The 21304-nt window shown below is 39.1% G+C and overlaps 2 protein-coding genes across 2 annotated transcripts in view; one reads left to right on the forward strand and one right to left on the reverse strand.

Annotated features, from left to right (window-relative positions):
- The window catches only part of LOC124885089 (potassium voltage-gated channel subfamily H member 5-like), a 375126-nt gene that overhangs the window by 319050 nt on the left and 34772 nt on the right, over window positions 1-21304 (reverse strand). Inside the window, exons 3-4 of the mRNA XM_047393285.1 lie at window positions 13697-13803; window positions 12379-12507 (exon numbers count right to left, since the gene is read on the reverse strand). Coding sequence (XP_047249241.1) covers window positions 12379-12507; window positions 13697-13803 — 236 coding nt within the window. The remainder of the gene's footprint in view (window positions 1-12378; window positions 12508-13696; window positions 13804-21304) is intronic.
- Window positions 1303-5893, forward strand: LOC124855520. The gene is made up of 6 exons (XM_047345464.1): window positions 1303-1408; window positions 1842-1907; window positions 2087-4034; window positions 5406-5471; window positions 5562-5703; window positions 5829-5893. The coding sequence occupies exons 1-3, from the start codon at window positions 1346-1348 to the stop codon at window positions 3812-3814; spliced, it is 1857 nt and encodes a 618-aa protein (XP_047201420.1). The 5' UTR covers window positions 1303-1345; the 3' UTR covers window positions 3815-4034; window positions 5406-5471; window positions 5562-5703; window positions 5829-5893.

Genomic DNA, 21304 nt, shown 5'->3' on the forward strand with positions numbered 1-21304 from the left:
AGTGTGTTGGTGTGTTTTGTTGCAGACACCAAGTGTAGAGACCCTCAATCAACCTTCAGGATAGCCCGAAATGAGCGGGACATCCACTTCATCCTTCCAAAGGGTAATTAGACATTTCTATTTCCAATTAAACACATAGAAATGTGTCAGTTGGGTCCAGTGCATAAGTAAAATGCCCTTTCAACAATCATCTTGGGTAAAAGTTTCACAATATCATAATTTCTATTACTTGTACCAGAATACTTTGGCAAAAATACTTTGATTTCATCAATTCTGAGGACTAATGTCCCCTTTATACTTCAAATGAATCTTAAACTATCATTCAGTTTATATCTTCTGTAGTTTTACATATGTTTTTGTCCATTTGACCTCCTGCTGAAGGGTTTACATGAATTAATTCTTTAGGAAGACGATCCATTTACATTAGGGTGGGATTCAGAACTTTCTTTGACAACAACAGAAGACGTCAGAAGTCAGGTAGACAGACTCGACATATTTTAGTCGTCATGTCCTCATATTGTCTGGAAAAAATGGTCGCGTGTGTGTGTCACAATGTCCTCATATTGTCTTAACTATGAAAGACGTTAGTGTGTTTAATTAGATGTCCTCATATAGTCTGAATAAATGGTAGTGTATGTGTGTCACAATGTCCTCATATTGTTTTTGTCCATTTGACCTCCTGCTGAAGGGTTTACATGAATTAATTCTTTAGGAAGTTGATCCATTTACAACAATCAGTTTGGGTAAAAGTTTCAATAGCACAGTGAGTAGCGAGTACATAAGGTTAATTGACAGCACTAAGACACTCCTCCTGGCTCTGATTGGTTGTTTGGGTAGCGTTGGATTTATTCAGACGGAAATAGTAGCTCAGGGAGGAGTTGGAGGAGAATGATTTTTTTTCACAAACTGTCCATCTCAGAAGATATTGTCAAGACATAACAATTATGTAATAAACATTTTTTCTTTTTAAAGTTACATACTGCAGCTTTAAATTATCATTCAGCTGTATATCGGTTGTAGTTCTACACGTTTTTTTTAATAATTGCCATAACTTGTTTTAGATTATCTTGGCTGAAAATTACATTCAAATTTATGTCTTTTTAGGTCAGCCAGACCTCTGGTTTTGTGACAGTAAGTGCAGAGCAGTTAGACCTCTACATTCTTTTCTGTTTTTTAAATAGTTCATGTTATTTCACTGGGTTATTTTCTGTGTGAGAACACTAATGCAGAATGTCGTTTATGTTTGATTCTTGATTTTTGTTTGTTACAGCTTAGAGCAATAAGCCGTCTACAACATCTAAAGCGACATCATGCTCAGTGTGAGGAACGTTATAATGACGCTAAGATGAAGACATTAAAAGGAAAAAGGCAGAGAACTTTCAGTCTGACCACCAGAATGAATGATTCTGTGAGTATTTAAATGCAAGCAGAAACAAAACATTCTTTTCATTATATGCAATGAATTATCTTCAGGATGTTCATTTTAGAGTTTTAGAATATACAGAAGCCTACAAAAATAGGTGACTTTCTCTCATTTACTCATTGTTTCCAGTTTATGCACATAGTTGAATGACAGCTGCCACAGATTTTTGTTCGCTTAAATATTTAATTTTATGTAATAGCTGAGCCGTAACACAAGATGTTATTCCTTGTCCTGTATGACATAGTCCACTATATCACATCGTACATTGAGAATTGTAGCGCTATAGAGACCTCTGTCCCAATAGTCATAATAAGTGAAACAGCTTGTCTCAATGTTAAGAGCATTTTTTGATCAGTTAAAACCTAATGTAACTGAGTGTGAAACGTCTAAAAATGTTTATTAATAATGGTTTTAAAAGGTTGGACATACTGAAGTTGATGATGGTGGATTTCATGATGGAGACTATTCAAGCTTCAGTGACCAGGTAATTATTACACAGTTGTTAAATAGACAAACAAAAATGCATTAGGAAATATCAAATGTTATTTTTAATTTTTTGTTTTAAATTATTCATAATTATTTCAAAAGTCACTCATGCACCTTTTATGGTTCTTTAGGAAAAATGATACTATAGCTCTTTAATAACTTTTTCTTTTTCCTCAGATATCTGATTCCGAGTCTTCAGATAACACAGATTATGAAGATATTAACTATGTTCCAGACACAAGTGGCAACTCTTCAGACACAAGTGTTCATAGTAAGGAACTGAGAGTGACAGACAATTCTCAAAAAAAACTGTTAAACGACGTTTCATTGGGCTTTGCTACAGCACATAGTGTGGAGATCACTGGTTCTCATAGTTCTTCAGTGATAAGTTGCAGTGCCAATTTAACAGAGAGCATGTCGCAAAATAACAGCTACATAAAAGTCACGTCATTGCCAAAAAGAGGAAGGAAGAGCAAGTACAACAAAAAACAATATTGTCTGTATTGTGAAAAACCCATGTCTAAATTGGTAAGACACCTCGAAATCACACACGGTAACCAGCCTGATGTTGCAAGGGCTTTCAGATTCGCGAAAGGATCCTACAAAAGAAGAGAGCTGCTACCGTGTCTTAAAAAGAGGGGAAACTTTGCACATAATGCCACTGTGGCTGTCCAAGGTTCTGGAGCATTTGTTGCTTGTCGAAGACCCACCAAAGAAAAACAATCTGATGACTACCGTCATTGCAATTTTTGTCAAGGGCTATATGCAAAAGAAAGCCTTTGGAGACACGTTAGAAGATGCCCCCAGAAGCCTGTTGAAGGAGACTCTCCCACTGGACGAAAGCGGATAAAACTTGACTTGCCAAAACCCGATCAAGTTCATGAAGCTGTTTGGAAAATTGCTTGCGAAATGAACCAGGATGCCGTTTCCATGGTTGTAAAAAGTGAAAGAGACATTCTTCGCCTTGGTCAGTCACTGTACAAAGGCAGGAAACCGCAAGAAAGAAGGAATGATTACATTCGCCAGAAAATGAGAGAGATAGCAAGGCTGCTGATAGTAGCTAGAGCTAAAACACCTTTGAAGAGGACAGAAGACCTTGTTATGCCCAGCAACTTTCCTCACGTGATACAAGCAGTCAGAGTTGTTGCTGGTTATGACATGGAAAGCAACTCGCATAAAGTCCCATCCTTGGCTCTAAAATTGGGGCACAGTTTAGCAAACGTTGCAGGAATTGTGCAGTGCAGTGCTATCATTGCACATCGCCATGATGTTGCTGAGTCAGCCAAGCAATTTGCCACTCTGCATCAGAAACAATGGGCAGAGTCAATTTCATCTGCTGCATTGGGCACGCTTCAACAAGCCAAATGGAATAAACCCCAGCTTTTGCCGTTTACACAGGATGTGTCGCTGCTGCACCAGTTTCTTGCTGCGGAGTGTGCTAAATGCATGATGGACATGAAGGAAAAACCTAACAACACAAACCTTGGGAATCTTGCTAAAGTAGTTTTGACGCAGGTAGTACTATTCAACAGAAAACGGCAAGGAGAAGTTTCAAAAATGGAGGTCCAGGTTTTTGCATCCCGGAATAGGACAGAGCTGAATCCCGACATTATGATGTGCCTCAATGAGTTGGAGAGGAAGCTTGCAAAGCACTTTGATAGAGTTGAGATTCGTGGTAAAAGGTCAAGAATGGTGCCTGTGCTTCTCACACCTGACATGGTCACAGCAATGAACCTCCTCATGGAAAATAGGAGTAAGTGTCAAGTCCCCACAGAGAATGTGTACTTATTTGCCCGTCCAGGTGCACTTTCCCATTACAGAGGCTCTGACTCCCTTCGCAAGTATGCAAACCAATGCAGTGCAAAGAACCCAGAGGCACTCACGTCAACAAGATTGCGGAAATAAGTTGCCACTTTATCCACAGTACTAAATCTTAAAAAGAATGAAATGGATCAGCTTGCTACCTTTCTTGGACATGACATCCGGATCCACCGAGAATTCTACCGGCTTCCAGAGAGTACCCTACAGCTGGTAAAAGTCAGCAAACTGTTGATAGCAATGGAAAAAGGGAAACTGTCTGACCTGCAGGGGAAAGGACTGGATGACATTGACATACACCCTGATGGTAAAATTTAGTATGAAACATTAGCTACAAAGATTCATATACAGTGAGGCCAAAAAGTACTTAGTCAGCAACTGATTGTGCAACTTCTCCTACTTAGAAAGATGAGAGAAGTTTGTAATTTTCAATATAGGTACACTTCAACTATGAGAGACAAAATGAGAAAAACAAAAAATCCAGGAAATCACATTTTTGGGTTTTTAAAGAATTTATCTATAAATTATGGGGGAAAATGAGTATTTGGTCAGTAACGAGTTCAACTCAATACTTTGTAGCATAACCTTTGTTGGCAATGACAGAGGTCAAACGTTTCCTGTAAGTCTTCACCCGGTTTGCACACAATGTAGCTGGTATTTTGGCCCATTCCTCCATGCAGATCTCCTCTAGAGCAGTGATGGTTTGGGGCTGTCGCTGGGCAATACAGACTTTCAACTCCCTCCTCAAGTTTTATATGGGGTTGAGGTCTAGAGACTGCCTATGCCACACCAGGACCTTGAAATACTCCTTCATTGCCTGAGTGGTGTTTTGGGATCATTGTCATGCTGGAAGACTCAGCCACATTCCATCTTCAATGCTCTCACTGATGGAAGGAGGTTTTAGCTTAAAATCTCACGATACAAAGCCCCGTAGTGTGTTACTGAAGGGAGCCTTTATTACTTTGGTCCCAGCTCTGCAGGTCATTAATCAGGTCCCTCTGTGTAGTTCTGGGATTTTTGCTCACTGTTCTCATTATCATTTTGACCCCAACGAGATGAGATCTTGCGTGGGGCCCCAGATCGAGGGAGATTATCAATGGTCTTCTATATTTTCCATTTTCTTACAATTACTCCCACAGTTGATTTATTCACACCAACCTGCTTGCCTATTGTAGATTGTAGATTCACTATTCCCAGCGTGGTGCATGTCTACAATTTTTGTCCTGGTGTCCTTCAACAGTTCTTTGGTCTTGGCCATGGTTGAGTTAGGAGTCTGACTGTTTGAGGCTGTGAACAGGTGTGTTTTATTCAAATAACGAGTTCATACAGATGCCATTAATACAGGTAACAAGTGGTAGACAGAGGAGCTTCTTAAAGAACTTCCTGGTCTGTGAGGGCCAGACATCTTGCTTGTTTGTGGGTGACCAAACACTTATTTTCCACTATAATTTACAAATAAATTATTTAAAAATCCTACAATGTGATTTTGTAGATTTGTTTTCTCATGTTGTCTCATAGTTGAAGTGTACCTATGATGAAAATTACAGACCTCTCTCATCTTTCTAAGTAGGACAACTTGCACAATCAGCGGCTGACTAAATACTTTTTGGACCCACTGTATAATGTGTGTTTGGCCTTTAATTTTAATACTTTGTCCTGACTGTTTTTACCCAACCAGATAAGGTTGCCACGACTGACGATGATTCTGATGAAGAAACCATATCTGACCTACAACAGCAGAGAGGTATTGTGGCTTGTTCAGTATGTTTTAATGTCAAAGTTCTGACAGTGGACATGGTTTAAAGATACTTGACTTCATTATTACTTTTCCAAGGTTCAAAAACTGAGACTTCTGAGGACCCAAACCATACACCTGACTCAACCACATTGAGCAACATGGAGGCCACTTCAGATTCAGTCACGTTGGACCCCTGGAGGGCACGTCGACAAAATCGTCGTCAGCACTGAACCAACAGGTGGTAAAATATGAAATACACCCAAATATGGTGAATGTAGTGAATGAAAGTAATGTATGTTTTATGAAAATAGTATTCTTTTTAAAGATAAGTGTATATTTATCATGATTCATAAATCTTTTCAGATTCACAGCAAGACACAGCAATTAATGTGGGCATATCTTTGAAGTGCTCCAATGAAAACCAAGGTAAAAAGAGGATTTTATATTCACATTTCTGTTCTAGAATATCCTATATTAACTGTTACAGTTATCACCTAAGCTTTCAACATTACTTTGTTGTTGGCTAGATGTCTATAATTGTGGTTTTTGGACGTTTATCAACAAATTATCTGGAATGGGAATCATAAGTTTAATTTGAGTAAATATGACAACACGTTTTGTTTTTTAGCCAACCCGTCTAAACATACTGTTTAATTTAATAGACAGTGGAAGCTTTATTTATTTTTTCATTTAATTTTATTAATTTATTTTAGTAGCCCAATGTTCAAGAAACCTCATTGTTTGAGTGTACAATTGTTGGCAGCGATTAAAAAACAAAAAAAACAAGAAAGTCAGTGTTCTGTTTTTTCCCTCTTTCTACAAGAATTCTGCAAAATTCATAAATGCTGTACAATAAGGATTAAACAGAGTTACCATATTTTTTGACCATGTCTGTTTTAAGTCCCTCAACAGCTTAGTTATAATGTCTTGTAATAACATTAATGTATTTATTTCAAATGCTACTTGTCTGGTGAGTGTGAGGAATACACACCTATGCTTTATTATGCATACATTTCAAACAGGCCATGTTGCAAATACTGACACTGTAGTTATCTGGTCTTTATAAGGCACATATACTGGAAAATATTGTGTTTATCTCTGGGTCTCACAATTCACTTAGACATGAATTAACTGTGTGACAGGCTATAGTCCTCATACATCACATAAACAAGACAATGTCCCCATAAGTCGCATAAAAGTCAGATTTGACCAAAATATAGCTCTAGCTAAAATCTCAATAGATGAATGTTTTCCTGGAAGCATGGATAGAAAGCCATTTGATTCTCAGGCCTTTAGAACCTTTGGAAAGGCACGTACCCATTTGTCCTATTTTTGTCATATGTCTTTATATTTCATGTAAACATGTATGTGTGTGTGTGTGTGTGTGTTGTACACTAATAAACAAAATAAAGGTTGTTTATTCTGGTATGTACTGATAACTTCTTGTCACATTTTGATTTTCTTCTTTGTAGTTAATTTATCGGAACACAGCTTTTTCCACCCGTAATTACCATTCCCAACTAGCTGAAACAGTACTCTTCCATGTGTAAGTTGTTATTGTGGTAAAGTTGTCTTACCACACACCCTCCACACACCCTCCATTTCTGCTACCTGTATGACCCCTTTTCTCTTTTCTCTTCCTAGAAGCTACACCTGGCCTGGCTCTGTGTCTACCTGTGACACCTTTCTGGAGAGGGGAATCGTCCGAGCTTTTGCTGGCAGCAACTTAATGCTCACCTTCTACAAATGATCCACATAGCACCGTCTTTTAGGGTTTAACCCTTTCTCTCTCCTAGACATGGCGATTGACTGAGCTTAACTGTATGTGCTCTCTTTCAGACTCTAACCTTGAAAACTGGCTCAAAGTTTATCTGTTCTTTCTTTCTAGGTGAAACGACTAAAGGAGCTACATCCATTAACATTTACTTTTCCTTCCCATAGAAAGTACTCCTGGATCAGTGCTTCTTTGTTCTCTTTGTGTCTCTGCTCTGTTCTCTCAAACCCCCAGTCGGTCGTGGCAGATGGCCGCTCACACTGTGCCTGGTTCTGCTGGAGGTTTCTTCCTGTTAAAAGGGAGTTTTTCCTCTCCACTGTTGCTACATGCATGCTCAGTATGATTGCTGCAAAGTCCATGCCAGTGACTGTCCACTGTTTCTACATGCTCATCTGGGAGGAGGGAATGCTACAATCTCTGACTCGGTGCAATCTGCTGGGTTTCCTTAAGATAGAAAAACTTTTTATCCAATTTGAATAAATAACTGAATCTGACTGCACTGTTCAATGGTTACGATTAATTGGAATGTATGTACCTGACTGTTGTGAAGTGCCTTGAGACAACATGTGTTGTGAATTGGCGCTATATAAATAAAACTGAATTGAATTGAATTGAGAAGTCAAAAATGTATTATCAGTGAGGTGTTTAACACCGCAGTCAGAGAAAGCACAAAGATGTATAAAGCTATTTAAAAGGAAACTGTATTTTCTACAAAGAAATGTTGCTTGTTTATTCAGGCTGCTACAACAGACCGAGGCAGGTTTTGCAGTTTTGGTTATTTGGATTGTTCTAAAGAGGGGCCTCCAGGATGTTTTCCAAAATGTTTGTAGGAGTGAACTGACCCAGACCTAATTTCATTAGATACCAGGAAGGCTCAACAAGTAAATGTACTCTGTTTTTGTCAGGCTTTGAAGATTTAACCCGGCCTCTCCCAGGTTTGTAGGACCAAAATGCAGACATGAATGAGCATGGTGAAGGTTTAATAACAAAACAGAACAACTACAGATGTTGAACAGGGCGAACAGGACATGCCGCATAGTACGAGTAACGGGCCGTATAACGGAAGAATCCAACAATGAAAACTGAGAACCAGAAGGGTGCAAACACTGATTGCAGGTGAGTTAATCAGGGATTAGGAACAGCTTTGCAAAAGAGCAAACTGACAGACTGAGGGAGGTGAATAATTAATACAAGGGAACTGAACTAGACACAAATGAAACTGTAAACCAAGGGAAAAGACTAATACTGATAGAAAACAAATAAGCTACAACACAGAGGACAGAATACAAGACATAAACCATGAGACTAAAGAAAGAAATTAGCCGAATATGGCAAAACCTATAGAACACAGTAAACAACGAAATAATAAAAACACAAATAAAACCAAACCATCTTTGCAATGTGGTAGTTTTATTTTTTTAATCTTTCATCCTTTGTTGATTTGTGGAAATGTTCTCAGTCCTTTGAAAATGTTTTAAGTTAAACAAAGGATCTCTAGAGAATATGCAGGAAGACTGATATTTACTGCTGATAATGCTAAATGTGCTAACAGTACTAAATGTGCTAATCACTAATAAAAGTTGCTAAAGTCCTTTTAAAATGTCAACTCCAGATCATACTGTCTGTGTGTTAAATGTGTAAAGCTCATTTTTACAGCAACACACTCTGGTCCTAATATAAATAATCATATTTTGCTGGAAAGGTTTTGAACGCTGTTTAATTACAGAACAGAAGGAGATATCGGTTAAAATTGGATTCAGCACATTAGAAATTTACAAAGACCAGAGTTTATAAATCTGCCACAAATCTCAGATGTCAGAGAAGTAGGTGATCCCCAGATAAACTTAACAAGCTTCATCACATTTACATGATTCCCCAGCTGATCATTTACTGTATGCTGAGTTTATGACTAACAGAACTTTCAGGATCTTTTCTTTTCAGGATCGTCTTGTTGGAGCTAAAGTTCAGTTTTCTCTGTGTTATTAGTGTTTGTTGGATAATCTACTTATAAAGAAGGAAAAGGTGTTCTTGTTGCTTCATAATGGTAGCAAAACCCCTAAATATCCTATTTAAAATAGCTTCCAATGTGTCTGGTATGTATAGTCACAACACCAGTTTTTTATTTGTGTTCTCAATCATATTAATTGTGCCTTAATGTTGTGTATAAGCACATATGACTTGGTCAGGTTCTGGGCTGAAAGCGAGAGAAAACCCAGCTAATTCCCAAGGAATAACCAGTGGTACTGAACTGCATATGCCCCTTTTCCACTGTGTCCGTTAAAACCGAGCGGTCTCACTCTTCTCGTATATCACATATTGTGTTTCCATTGACCCTGTGTGTTGAAGCTCCACCTCCAGCTGTCAGTGTAGTACACTACAGTGTGACAATGTCACATTACAGTATTCTGCGTGAAAAAATAAAAAATAAATAAATAGAAAATAAAAAATAAACAAAATACAAATATTGTTTGTATTATTGTATATGCAATAATGTCTTATATATTTTTTCCAATGTATAAAGTTATCCACTGGCATAATTATCTGGACCGCAGCTCAGCCAAAACTTATAAAATAAGGCTCAGGGGTTCTGAGTGAGGGGGGGTGGCAGGAGAAGCAGAGAGGGGAGACGCTGCTGTCTGGATGGTAAAGCTCCAGAGTTTGCCTGAAGAAGTTACAGCTTTGGGCTTTATGAGGAATTTTTTATCTTAGCCATGACAATAACCAGGACAAGGACTTTAGAGTGCAAAAACCCCGGATTTTTGACCGCAGTGAAGTTAGTTTTAGGTTAGATATTGGATATTCGTTCTCTGTGGATTCAGCCAGATCTTCCTTCCATTTGATCCAATGCCTGATTATGGGCAGCTGCTCTCTGCCTGCTCCCTCCTGCAGACACTGGTTTGCTTAAGGACCATCAATATATTTCCAAACCAAACACGCTGTGTATGATGGTATTGTTGTGCGTGATTTAGTGAAAATGTATGTGCATCTGAACAGCGGATTTTATGTGTGATCAGCTGCTCAGGAGCAGGGCCGAAAAAAGTAGGTACCGGTAGAGAGAAAAACAGTAATGGAAATGCTCACAAGCGGGCCAAGTGGAGTGGAGCCAGGCTAATCGGAGCCAGTGGAGAAGGGGCAATAAAGAACTGCTAAACATGATTAAAGAAAGTCTGGCAGCTTGAAAAAAACACAGAAATGAGAAATAACTAAAGATTTTGCACAGTACTTTGTATTATCAAGAAAATATACATGTATACGTGTATAGGACACACAAGCAACAGACAAGAAACAAACCATAGATTCTATAAATTAAAAATTACAGCAGGAACACAATTACACTATGTTGGGTTTAGTGATAATCCAGGATGACAGTAAGAAAACAGACCAGAAAGTAAGGCTGTGCAAATACAGGACCATTTATACACAGACACACACAGGCTGATGGAAAGCTATGTGTTGAACCACTGAACACAGTCAGAGTGCCCAGCCCACAGAGAGGAGACCCCCGATATAACTCACAGGAACAGTGTTTAGAACACTTTTAATAATGACAGAACAAAAGGAAAAACCAGAAAATGTAAACATGGTAATTTATGTGATAGACGCTAGATAGACTTACTGTTACCATATAACCAGCTCTTTAAGGTCACATTTAATGAAGACATGCCCCAGAATGGAATTATGTTTAACACTTCTATAGAACATTACAGAACAGGGAAACCTCACTAGTTAGGATTCATCCTCTGTTACTGCTTTGATCAGCATTGGTGGACCAGCTCACAAATTGGTGCAATCAGTTGAAACAATAAAGACAATTTCAAGTCAAGTCACATTTATTTATATAGCGCTTTTCAGCAACAAGGTACTCAAAGCACTGTACATAAGCAAAAACATTACAATGACACAGAAAAACAAATCAAATGACACTAATAATCCTTGGGAGTAATAATAATTAAAAACCCTTCCGGGTTTACTGGTAGAAATTGGTTCCAAGCCACTCTTAATAATAAAGCATCTTATGCTAAAAGAAGATGATAATATTGATAGTATCATCATTCCACTGAATTCTAATTTCAGGTGCCAAACACATTCAGGAAGATCCAAAATGACATTGAACAAAGATGAAGAAATGTAAATAATCTATTCAGAATATAAGGACATTTAATGACCAGTACTGTCACTGACTGACAATCAAACAAATTAATTTGTTTGACATATTTTCTCCTGTAAACTAGATTGCATTTACTAGTGTGTGTTTTGTTTGCTTGTAATAATATAATTTCAAATGGCACAGTATTTCATTTATAAAAACCTGGTGTAAATTGGAAAGACCACAAAAACAGTTCGAAGAGATTTATAAAAACCATGTGTTTACTGACCAATCCCAGCATATGGGCAATCAGGTTGTAATAAATATGGTGGATTCAAACAGGTGTCCTTTATATACTACATCTCTATTTATTCATAGCTTTGATGACCTCACTGACAGAACTTGCAACACGGAGGAACGAAAGACTAAAAAAGGAAATCTTTCAGAGTTTAAAGTGGCAACATTACAGCAGAGCCATTGTAAAGTGTAGCTTCTTACACGAATAAAGTCTATTAGCATATTTTAATGGCCTACTTGCCCAAATTAAGTTCTTTAACTGTAAAGTATTAGAACTTTTTCTTAGGGTCAAATCTGCATCTGACAATCTTTAAACGTGTGTAAGTACATCATGCTACAGAGCACAAAAAATAAACTCCACTGTTCAGCGCAGTATTGTGCAGAATGCACAAATGTACAGCAGAGTTCCTCCAGCTGTTCCAAAGCAGAACTATCTCACCTTTAATGTCCTCTAAGTAGCCCTACCTGATCGCTGACTGAAACGTCTCATATTTTTAAAATGTTAGTGTAAAGAGCATCTGAATTGTTAATGTCGCGTTCTGAGGTTTAGAGTGACCAAAGCACAGACAAGAGCTCGGCAGCTGCATGTTTAAAGGAGTCTTCTTCTTTTATTCAAAGATAAGTTCAAAAGGTTTTCCAAACATAGCAAGAACGTAGCAAAAATCACTGCAGGTACAAAAACACAAGTCGAAACTCCAAAAACTTACAGAGTTGACTCTGCAGGAACATAAACATGCTGCAATAAAAACACTTACCTTTAGTGGTTTCATCTTCAATGGGCTGCTTGAAGAGAGTTATGTCTTTAAAAGTGCAGAGGAACAAAACCACCCTGTCATTCTCATTCCTGATAGGGGCTACTTGCATGTAGAACCAGACTGGACTTCCTGCAACAAATTATCCAGAAAAGATTTATTATGTTTAACATCTATCAACATTTAGTTAAACCTTATATTCAAACAAAAGATTTTTCAGGAATAATGATGAAAGACTTGACATTTAATTTGTGGAATTAACTTTAGAAATTTCCATTTTATCAACCATGATGTCAACAACACAATATGCTCTATATGAGATGTATATAATGTAAAGCTGTGTTCAAAATAACTGCCATTCAACATCACTAACCAGCTAAGTCACTGTTTGTTGTAGAACATATATTTGTTATGGGCAAATTTACATATGGGTGTAGTAGAGCAATAGAAAATAAACGGAGCCAATAGTCATGACATTCATGCTGATGTTTCTGTCTTACTCAATCATTAACTGAAGAAGGCTTTAAAAATAATAGCAGTGTGTTCAGTTATTGTTGTTGATTCTGTGGTCTTTGTTTTAGGATTAAGGCTGAAAATATGGTTCATGCTGATTTCAATGAATTCCTCTGTGGAAATAAATGTTGAACAGGTCAACATATTCTTTACTAAAGATATTAACCATGATCCGACATAAAGCAAAACTATTTCTCCAGTTGCTATATTGGAGGTGTGCTCTGACACCGAGAGAGAGAGAATCTGATTCTCAGTGTGAAACCAGTGTTCCAAAAACCTTAAAGCCCAATCCCCGGATCCTTAATCCAACAGAAAACCTGTGGAGGGACATCAAAAATTCTGTTTCTAAGGTAAAACCAAGAAATTAGAGGAACTGATGAATGTAGCCTAATCTACCTGGGCTAGAAAACCTGTTTACTGGTGCCAGAAGTGGGTCTATGCAGCACAGATATGAAGCTTTTCTCAGACATAGTGGATATACAACTAAGCATTATTTTATTGATTCACAAAAAATCTTTTTGTATTTTCATTTTCCACAGTAAATGTTTGTAAAGAAATGTGCTGATGCTACTATATTTAACAGCAAAATATTCATTTTTTTCTCCCTCTGTGGAGAGCGAGAAAAAAAATGATAAACATTTCATCATGTTTTGCCTTAGAACAGAATGTGCAGTGTTCCCAACACATCTAACATTATAAGGATTTTGAGCTGTACTCACTGTTTTAAACACGCTGATGTTATTTTGGACACAGCTGTAAGTCACAGTGTTAAAGATAATGTTAAGAAATCATTTAAACAAAAACTTACTATTCTTCCTGTACAGCAGGATTTCAAAGCAGTTGGACTCATAGTTGTCAAACGCCTGCCTGACTTTATCGATGGTCTTCTTGTCCGTCAGCTCTCCGTACATAAAACTGGGAAAAAACAAGCAATCTTAGGAAAAAAAGCAATAAGAGAACCAAATCCCAGTGTCTTCCAGGATTAATGACACACAGATATGCACATGTCAAGTTAAATAATTCAGTCATCTTTCCATTACATGTCTTCTGTTTAAGGCCAGAAACAGAGAATAAATACGTTTTTGCGAATGAAGGAAAGAGAACATAGTATAACACTAGAAAGTATAAAACCTTTACAGAGAATGAATGCACCATATTCAACCAGTTGAAATATTTTGACATTACAGTACCTTGACACTATGGAAGACAAATAGATTTAGAGGTTATCTGGTGCTCCCTGTAAGAGAGACACTAATAGGAGCTCTGTGGATTAGTTACAAAACATATTGAGCCCTATGATGTGGGTTTTCTCACATGACTGTCTCAGTATTATGAAGAAATTTGCATTTTTATTTGACAGTGAAGGACATGGTGTATCCAAATGGACTTCAGTTCATGTAGTTGCAGACATTTCATTCTTAAGAGCTTTCAAAGTTCAACGCTACCGAGGGGGATGTTCCAAGCTTTTAAGTTGTTTTAGATGTGCCGTTCTATATCTAAGTTCAGAACCAAATTAGACCCCCCTAACAACAGGGCGTCGTTAGTGTCGTTGTTAGCCTGAATCACTGAGATGTTTTACTCACTTGCAAGAAGTTGGGAATTGGTTTGAAACTGACTGGGCATCAGGCTTATAGCTGATCTGTATGTTTTTGACAGCTGAAATCTGAGGTCTCCTCCTTTGATGAGAGATGTTTTTTCTTGTTTGATGTAAATGGGTTCATTTATTCTCTCTTTAACGATCTAAATTTGTCCAAAATATGAACATTTTGGTCGTCAAAAGAGTGTCCCCTATCCTTTAGGCATAGGTGCATAGCTGAACAGCACATCCCAAAGAACTGAAGTCCAGTTGTTTTTTTTTAAATTCATTTTTATTTGACTTTAAGGCTTTGTCTCAACACCAAGACACAAGAAAGAATTTAAATGTTAAAAAATAGAACTGACACAATCTAGTCATGTAAAAAAAGTAGGACAACCCATTAAATATTGAGTTCTTTTTTAACCCTCCCGCAGTCCTGGCTAAGCGCTAGTACAGAGCAAGGCAGATGTCACCGGAGGCGCCAGAAAGAACTGTACGCGGGGTTGCTCTGACCCCCGCAGGACCAAAATCTAGGGCAGTAGTCGGAAATGCTATGTGAAGGGCTCCCTGCAGCCCGGCGTGTGGAAAAACCACGAAAGAGACGGGGGGGAAACTTGAGTAGCCACCCCTCCAGGACTGTGGGAGGGTTAAAGAAATGATTAAATTTCAATGTCTAATTTAATTTTTTATCTTTCGGTAAGATAGTGATTTAGTTCATCATGAAGGATATCAACAAAAATATGTTTTTTAAGGAAACATTTATTATACCCATCTGTAATAGTAGTGTTACCCCCTTTTTTAAAAATAATTTTAATGAGAAGCTTCTTGTCTCCACCTACCATCCCTGACATCAGTCTGAGGAAAGTTTGTCCCATTCCTCACTTTTAATTTGGAGATGTTTGAGGGGTTCTGACATGTTCAATCTGCTTCGAGTCACCCCACAGCATCTCAGTAAGATAAAGATGTGGGCTTTGACTAGGATCAGGATTTTACATTTCTTAATTCTCAACCAGTCCATGATGGATTTAATAGTATGACTGAGTCATTGTCATGTTGCAGGGTAAAGTTCTGCTTCAGGTTTCTGTTTTTTACTGATGGTCTTACGTTTTTCTCAGGCTTCCCCTGATACAAAGTAGAATTCATGGTGGATTCCCTGATGGTGAGCTGACTAGGTCCTGCTGCAGCAAAGCACCCCAAACCATGACACATCCGCCTACATGCTTTACAGCTGGGATGAGGTAATTTTCCTGGAATGCTGTGCTTGGTTTATGCCAAATTTGTTATCTGTTCTGGTATACACATATTTCAAATACCTCACCAGCCTAAAGAACAGATTAGTCTTTACTCTAACTCCAGCAGTCAGGAGCACCAGGCTAAAGGTTTAAGCTGGCAAAGTCCTTCTAAATGCTGAGTAATAATGTTCTCATCATGTTCACCTGATGTGATTTTAGCCATTTTATGTTAAAATAAATGTGGGAGTGTCCTAATCTTTTCCTCACCAGGAGCTGCATTTTTGTCATTATATTTTACAGAAAAGGTTTCATTATTGTGAAACATCCATATGTCCAAATATGTTAAAAAACAAAGACCTGGATGGATGGATGGATGGAATGTTTTCTTGATCTTTCCTTATTTTATTACTGAAAGACGCATAATAAGCTTTCTTTAAGTTAAACAGAGTGTTTCATCCTTCTAATGCATCTCTCTTTTAAATACTTAGTCTGCAAAGCAAATTACATCATGTTTTCTGTTTCTTTTGTTAAAAGATCTAAGATCAGAGGTTCTCATTGTAGGAAACTTTGTGAACTTGATCTCTGTGCAGAACACTGGCCACATGTTACTTACCAGTCAGACTAGCCACATCCCTGAATGTACACTGTTGCATCTATTTTGTTCCAAATTTACCAAACGTAAACACAGATTTGAAGATGGTCCTTTTGATGAATAAGTAAAACTTGGCTTTTACAGAAAAGTTTGACATTATTACTACTATCCATGTTTAATGTGCAGTATAAACTGCATATTTATAGTAAATGTTTAGTACTTAAACATGAACATTAACTGAGGTATAACTGTACAAAACACCATCAGACTGGTAAACGTGCACAATGGCTCAAATTAAAAATTTGCCAGAATGTTTAATAGGTTGCTGGATTTTCACTTTAGTTTTTCAATTTGGTATGTCTTGTTCATAATCATAATCATAATCTTTATTGGTCATTGCACATGTACATTACAACAAAATTTGCCCTCTGCATTTAACCCATCCCTTACAGGGAACAGCAGGCTGCCATTGTGTGGCACTAAGGGTCTTGCTCAGGGACCCAGAGTGGTAATCTGTGGGATACAAACCTGGCCCCTTGTGTCCCCTCTGGAACACAAACCTCCTGTCCTAACCACTAGGCCACCACTCATCTTGGTTGTGTGCCCCCAGTGTGAGGTCAAAAGCGCTCTGTAGCTGGTTTTCATCCAGGATGTATTTGTACATTGCTGCATTCATCTTTCAATCTGTCTTGACTAGTCTGCCAGTTCCTGCTGCTAAAAACATCCCCATAGCATGATGCTGCTGTCACCAAGCTTCACTGTAGGGATGGTATTGGCCTGGTGATGAGCAGTGCTTGGTTCCTCCAAACATGAAGCCTGGCATTCACAATGTAGAGTTCAAACTTTGTCTGATCAGACCAGAAGATCTTGTTTCTCATGGTCTGAGTCCTTCAGATGCCTTTTGGCAAAGGGGGGTTATGAACCCCCCAAAAAAATTTTGATCCAGTCAATATAACCCCCCCAATAAAATAACATCATTCCGATTCACAAATATATCCTGCATTGATTTTCTTTTTCTTTTGCCAGCAAAATAACATCACCATCTGTTAATGTACCCCCACCCCCCTCCTAAAAACTTGGTAACACCCAATCCGCTTTCTCCACCAAGCATTCACTGTTTGCTGTTCTTTTGATTCAGTCGCTGTTGAGAGTGGTTGCACTCTCAACAAAGCGGAGAGAGAACGATTTTTCACTGTTGGTCAACAACCCCTTTTAAAAATGAAAATGAGGTACATATATATGTATTGTTAAGTTAGCTGGTGATTTGTGTTTCTTGCCGCTCGCACCTGCTCTACACGCAGACACACTGAATGACGGTGCATGTTGACTAGCTCCTAAATACAGTGGTACCCAGGTGCCTTGTTAGGCCTGCCACCTGGGCCTCATGGTGCTGAAGCTCCAGATGTTTTCAGAACAGCCCCGAATCTCACAAAAGATGACATTTAGGAGTTCATGTCTGTTCAAAAGATGCATTAAGCCCCAAAATGACAGACTTTACATTTTTATTTAATAATAACCAGATATGTTTCTGTTGTGTTCCATATAATCACTCCCCGCTCCACCTAACCTGACAACAAGTCTAAGGAAAAGAAGACAAAAAGTGGTTATTTGCGCACACGCAGTACCACAACTGCAAAACTACGAGCACAATTCAGGCAGTCTGGCAATTTGTCCAATGGCTGTTCAGTCCAGGAGTGTTTGCCTGCCTCATTAATTACCCGAAAAGTTACACTAAGCGCATAAAACTGTGCGGCTGTGGAGCCAACCTTAGGGTGGGAGCCTGGTGGGTGCATGTGCCCAGGAACAGGTGGACGCAGAGCGGCTTAACCCAGTGTTAAATCTGAGAGCTGGCTCAGAATGGGCTAATTGCAAGCTATCGCTAATCACTGATTCACCCAGCAAGACATGTGGAGGTTCACTAATGAGCATCATCAGGGTCATGATGAGGGACTTTCACCTGAGCTACAGGTAAAGTTAAGTGGCCTGGCCGTGATAGAAAACAGTAGGAACCCTCTCTGTGAGCTTCTAGCTGGATCTGCATCGTGATGTGAAAAATATCTGATCCATTACCTTAGTCAAAATCAAAGCATTTAATCTTAAAGTTACTAAACACGTTAAAAGGTCCTTCAGATCACCACATTGCATCTCATGGCTGCAGCCAGTTCTATAGTTCAATTCTACATCTAGACAGAAACAGGTGTTGCTCAATAAACCAGGAAATATCTCCTGGTGCCAGTGAGACAGAGTAGAAAGAGCAAAAGTAAGCCTCCCAGCTCTACAGCTCTGGGTTGTTTAAAGGTGCAGAATTAATAACAAGTAAATTATAGCTAATCACAGGTGGATCATTAATTAGATAACAGTTTTTTTCCTGAATAATACTACATGTAATATGTAATATATAAACTAAACTCATTAAACAAGGATACAGTTTTACTCAATATAATACATACATAGCACTTTATGTATACAATTCTTAATAACTGTAATAGTATTGATAACAGGACAAAAGGTGAGAGTCCTGTTTTCACCTATTTCTCTACAGAAAGTGTTTATTAGTAAAGACTGAACTAATGGTTCAGTGGAGAACAACAGACGAAATGAAATGAAAGGCTGGAAAGGTGGAAGTGAAACAACAGGTTAATGAAAGAAGGAACATATTTTTATGAAATGATGGGATACCTCACAGCAAAATTAAAATAAATAAACGTGTTTTTTTGGGTTTTACCATTCCATTAAAATCTAAAAAAATCAATTTTATACCAATTTTCTTTTTAGAAATGTAAGAAATTATGACAATGGGGCCTCAGGGGTGTCTCAGAGAGAGAGAGTACAATTTAAAAACGTCATTTACATAGATGAGAAAATAATAAAATTTATTTCATGTTTTCTGGGGCTTAAATGCCCCTGGTAGGGTCTCCCATGGCAAACAGGCTCTAGGTGACGGGTCAGACAAAGAGCGGTTCAAGAATCCTTCATGAGGACTAATATATTGAGGCACGTGACGTTGCCCAGTACGGCGGAGCCCGGGGTCCCACCCTGAAGCCAGGCTTGGGGTCGGGACTCGTCGGAGAGCGCCTGGTGGCTAGGTTGCTCCTCGAGGGACCCAGCTGGGCCAAGTCCGAACGAGAGATGCGAGGCCATCCCCCAGTGGGCCCACCACCTGCAGGGGGAACTGTGAGGGACCAGTGCAAAGAGGATTGGGCGGCGGACAAACCTGGAGACCTCGGCGGCCCGATCCCCGGATGCTTAGGCTGGCTCTAGGGACGTGGAATGTCACCTTGCTGGGGGGGAAGGAGCACCACCTGCCCGAGTTGACACAGACCCCAAACACACACATGCCGGAGGTCAGAGTGACAGCAGGAGAATGAGTTGCAGTAAGTGGGGAAAATAGCAATGATGTATTATAGTCCAGGTAAATGTCGTTTTTACATATGTGATTTCTGACAAAGATGGTTTTACACTGAGCCTGTTTGAATTGGCTCATGGGTCTTTTCTTTTAAACAGTTTGAAGAAAGTTTTTTAATGGACTATGTTTACTGTCATTTTGCCATTATGTATGCAAAATTGATTTTTCTTTATATCAGAGTTTAAAAGTACAAGTTATTCAAAGAATTTAAGTTATTCAAAATTTTCATGGTTAAAGTGTTTAGCATAATTTTGCTGTTGCTTATGTATAATGCCATAATAATTGTATACATTTATAATGTTTATAATTGCCCTCTGTTTTACATAGTGTGGTGGTTGCCCGTTGGGCTTGTTTTGGGATTCTTTTCATAGAGCTGGTTGCTTCCCAGGCTCTCTTGCAGCAGTTGAAATGAGTTCCAATGGAGGGAATTACTGTGTCTGGACATGAAGATGGAAGGAGTAATGGTTGATAGCCTAGGGAGGCCTCGAATGGTGACAGTCCGGTTGCAGCTGAGATGTGTGAACTGTGAGCATATTCAGCCTAGATCAGGTTCTCACTCCAGGTTTGTAGGTTGTGGGTACTGAGAAATCTTAGCGTGGTCTTCATCTCCTGGTTCAGCCGCTCGCACTGACCATTAGTCTGTGGATGAAAACCGGAAGAAAGCTTTGAAGAAGCTCCAAGAAGAGAACAAAAATCTTTCCATACCTGCAATATAAACTGAGGGCCACGGTCAGAAACAATCTCTGTAGGTAATCCGTGGATTCTGGAAACTTCTCTTAGGAGGATCTTAGCAGTGGCAGCGGCTGAGGGTAGTTCCGTGAGGTTGATAAGGGCTTTGGAGACGCGATCTATGACTGAGAGAATGACAGTCTTATTGTTGGATGGAGGCAAACCAGTGTCAAAATCAAGGGCAATGTGAGACCAGGGTCGACTGGGGATGGATAAGGGCTGGAGGAGACCAGCAGGAGCTCGGTGGTTGTTTTTATTGCGGGCGCAGATAGAACAGGCTTTGACGTATTCCACAACGTCGCGGTTAAGGGTAGGCCATCAGAAATACCTTGTGATGAAGGCTATGGTCCAACTAGACCCAGGATGGCCCGAAAAGAGGGATGCATGCGCCCAATGAATCACCTGAGATCGGACTGTGGACGGCACATAGATACGACCTGGGGGACTTCCTCCAGGATCTGGTTCATCAGCCTATGCCCTTTGTACACACCCTTCAATGTCCCACGTGAGAGAACCGATGACAGATGACTGGGGAACTAAGGTTTCAGGCTCGGGTTCATCATCACCGGGGGAGAACTGTCGAGAGAGAGAATCAGGTTTGATATTTTTTTTAACCAGGTCTGTAGGTCATTGTGAAGTTAAATCTGGAGCAAAAAAGAGAGACCAACAAGCTTGCCGGGAATTAAGGCATTTGGCTGACTGCAGATAAGCGAGATTCTTGTGGTCTGTCCATATGATGATAGGAAGGGGCTGCCCTCGAGCCAGTGGCGCCATTCATCTAAGGCATGTTTTAATAGTTCGCAGTTCGCAATCTAATAGTTCGCAATCTCCAACGTCATAATCTGGCTTCAGGAAATACAGGGGTTGGACAATGAAACTGA

The sequence above is a fragment of the Girardinichthys multiradiatus genome, chromosome 19, assembly GCF_021462225.1.
Source record: "Girardinichthys multiradiatus isolate DD_20200921_A chromosome 19, DD_fGirMul_XY1, whole genome shotgun sequence".
NCBI lineage: Eukaryota > Metazoa > Chordata > Actinopteri > Cyprinodontiformes > Goodeidae > Girardinichthys > Girardinichthys multiradiatus.

What these genes read in the sequence shown, in the direction of transcription:
- LOC124855520 (XM_047345464.1), top strand. Translation starts at nt 1,346, where the DNA reads ATGAAGACATTAAAAGGAAAAAGGCAGAGAACTTTCAGTCTGACCACC. An exon ending in CCACCAGAATGAATGATTCT is followed by an intron (nt 1,409 to 1,841) that starts GTGAGTATTTAA and finishes TGGTTTTAAAAG; the next exon opens with GTTGGACATACTGAAGTTGA. An exon ending in ATTCAAGCTTCAGTGACCAG is followed by an intron (nt 1,908 to 2,086) that starts GTAATTATTACA and finishes CTTTTTCCTCAG; the next exon opens with ATATCTGATTCCGAGTCTTC.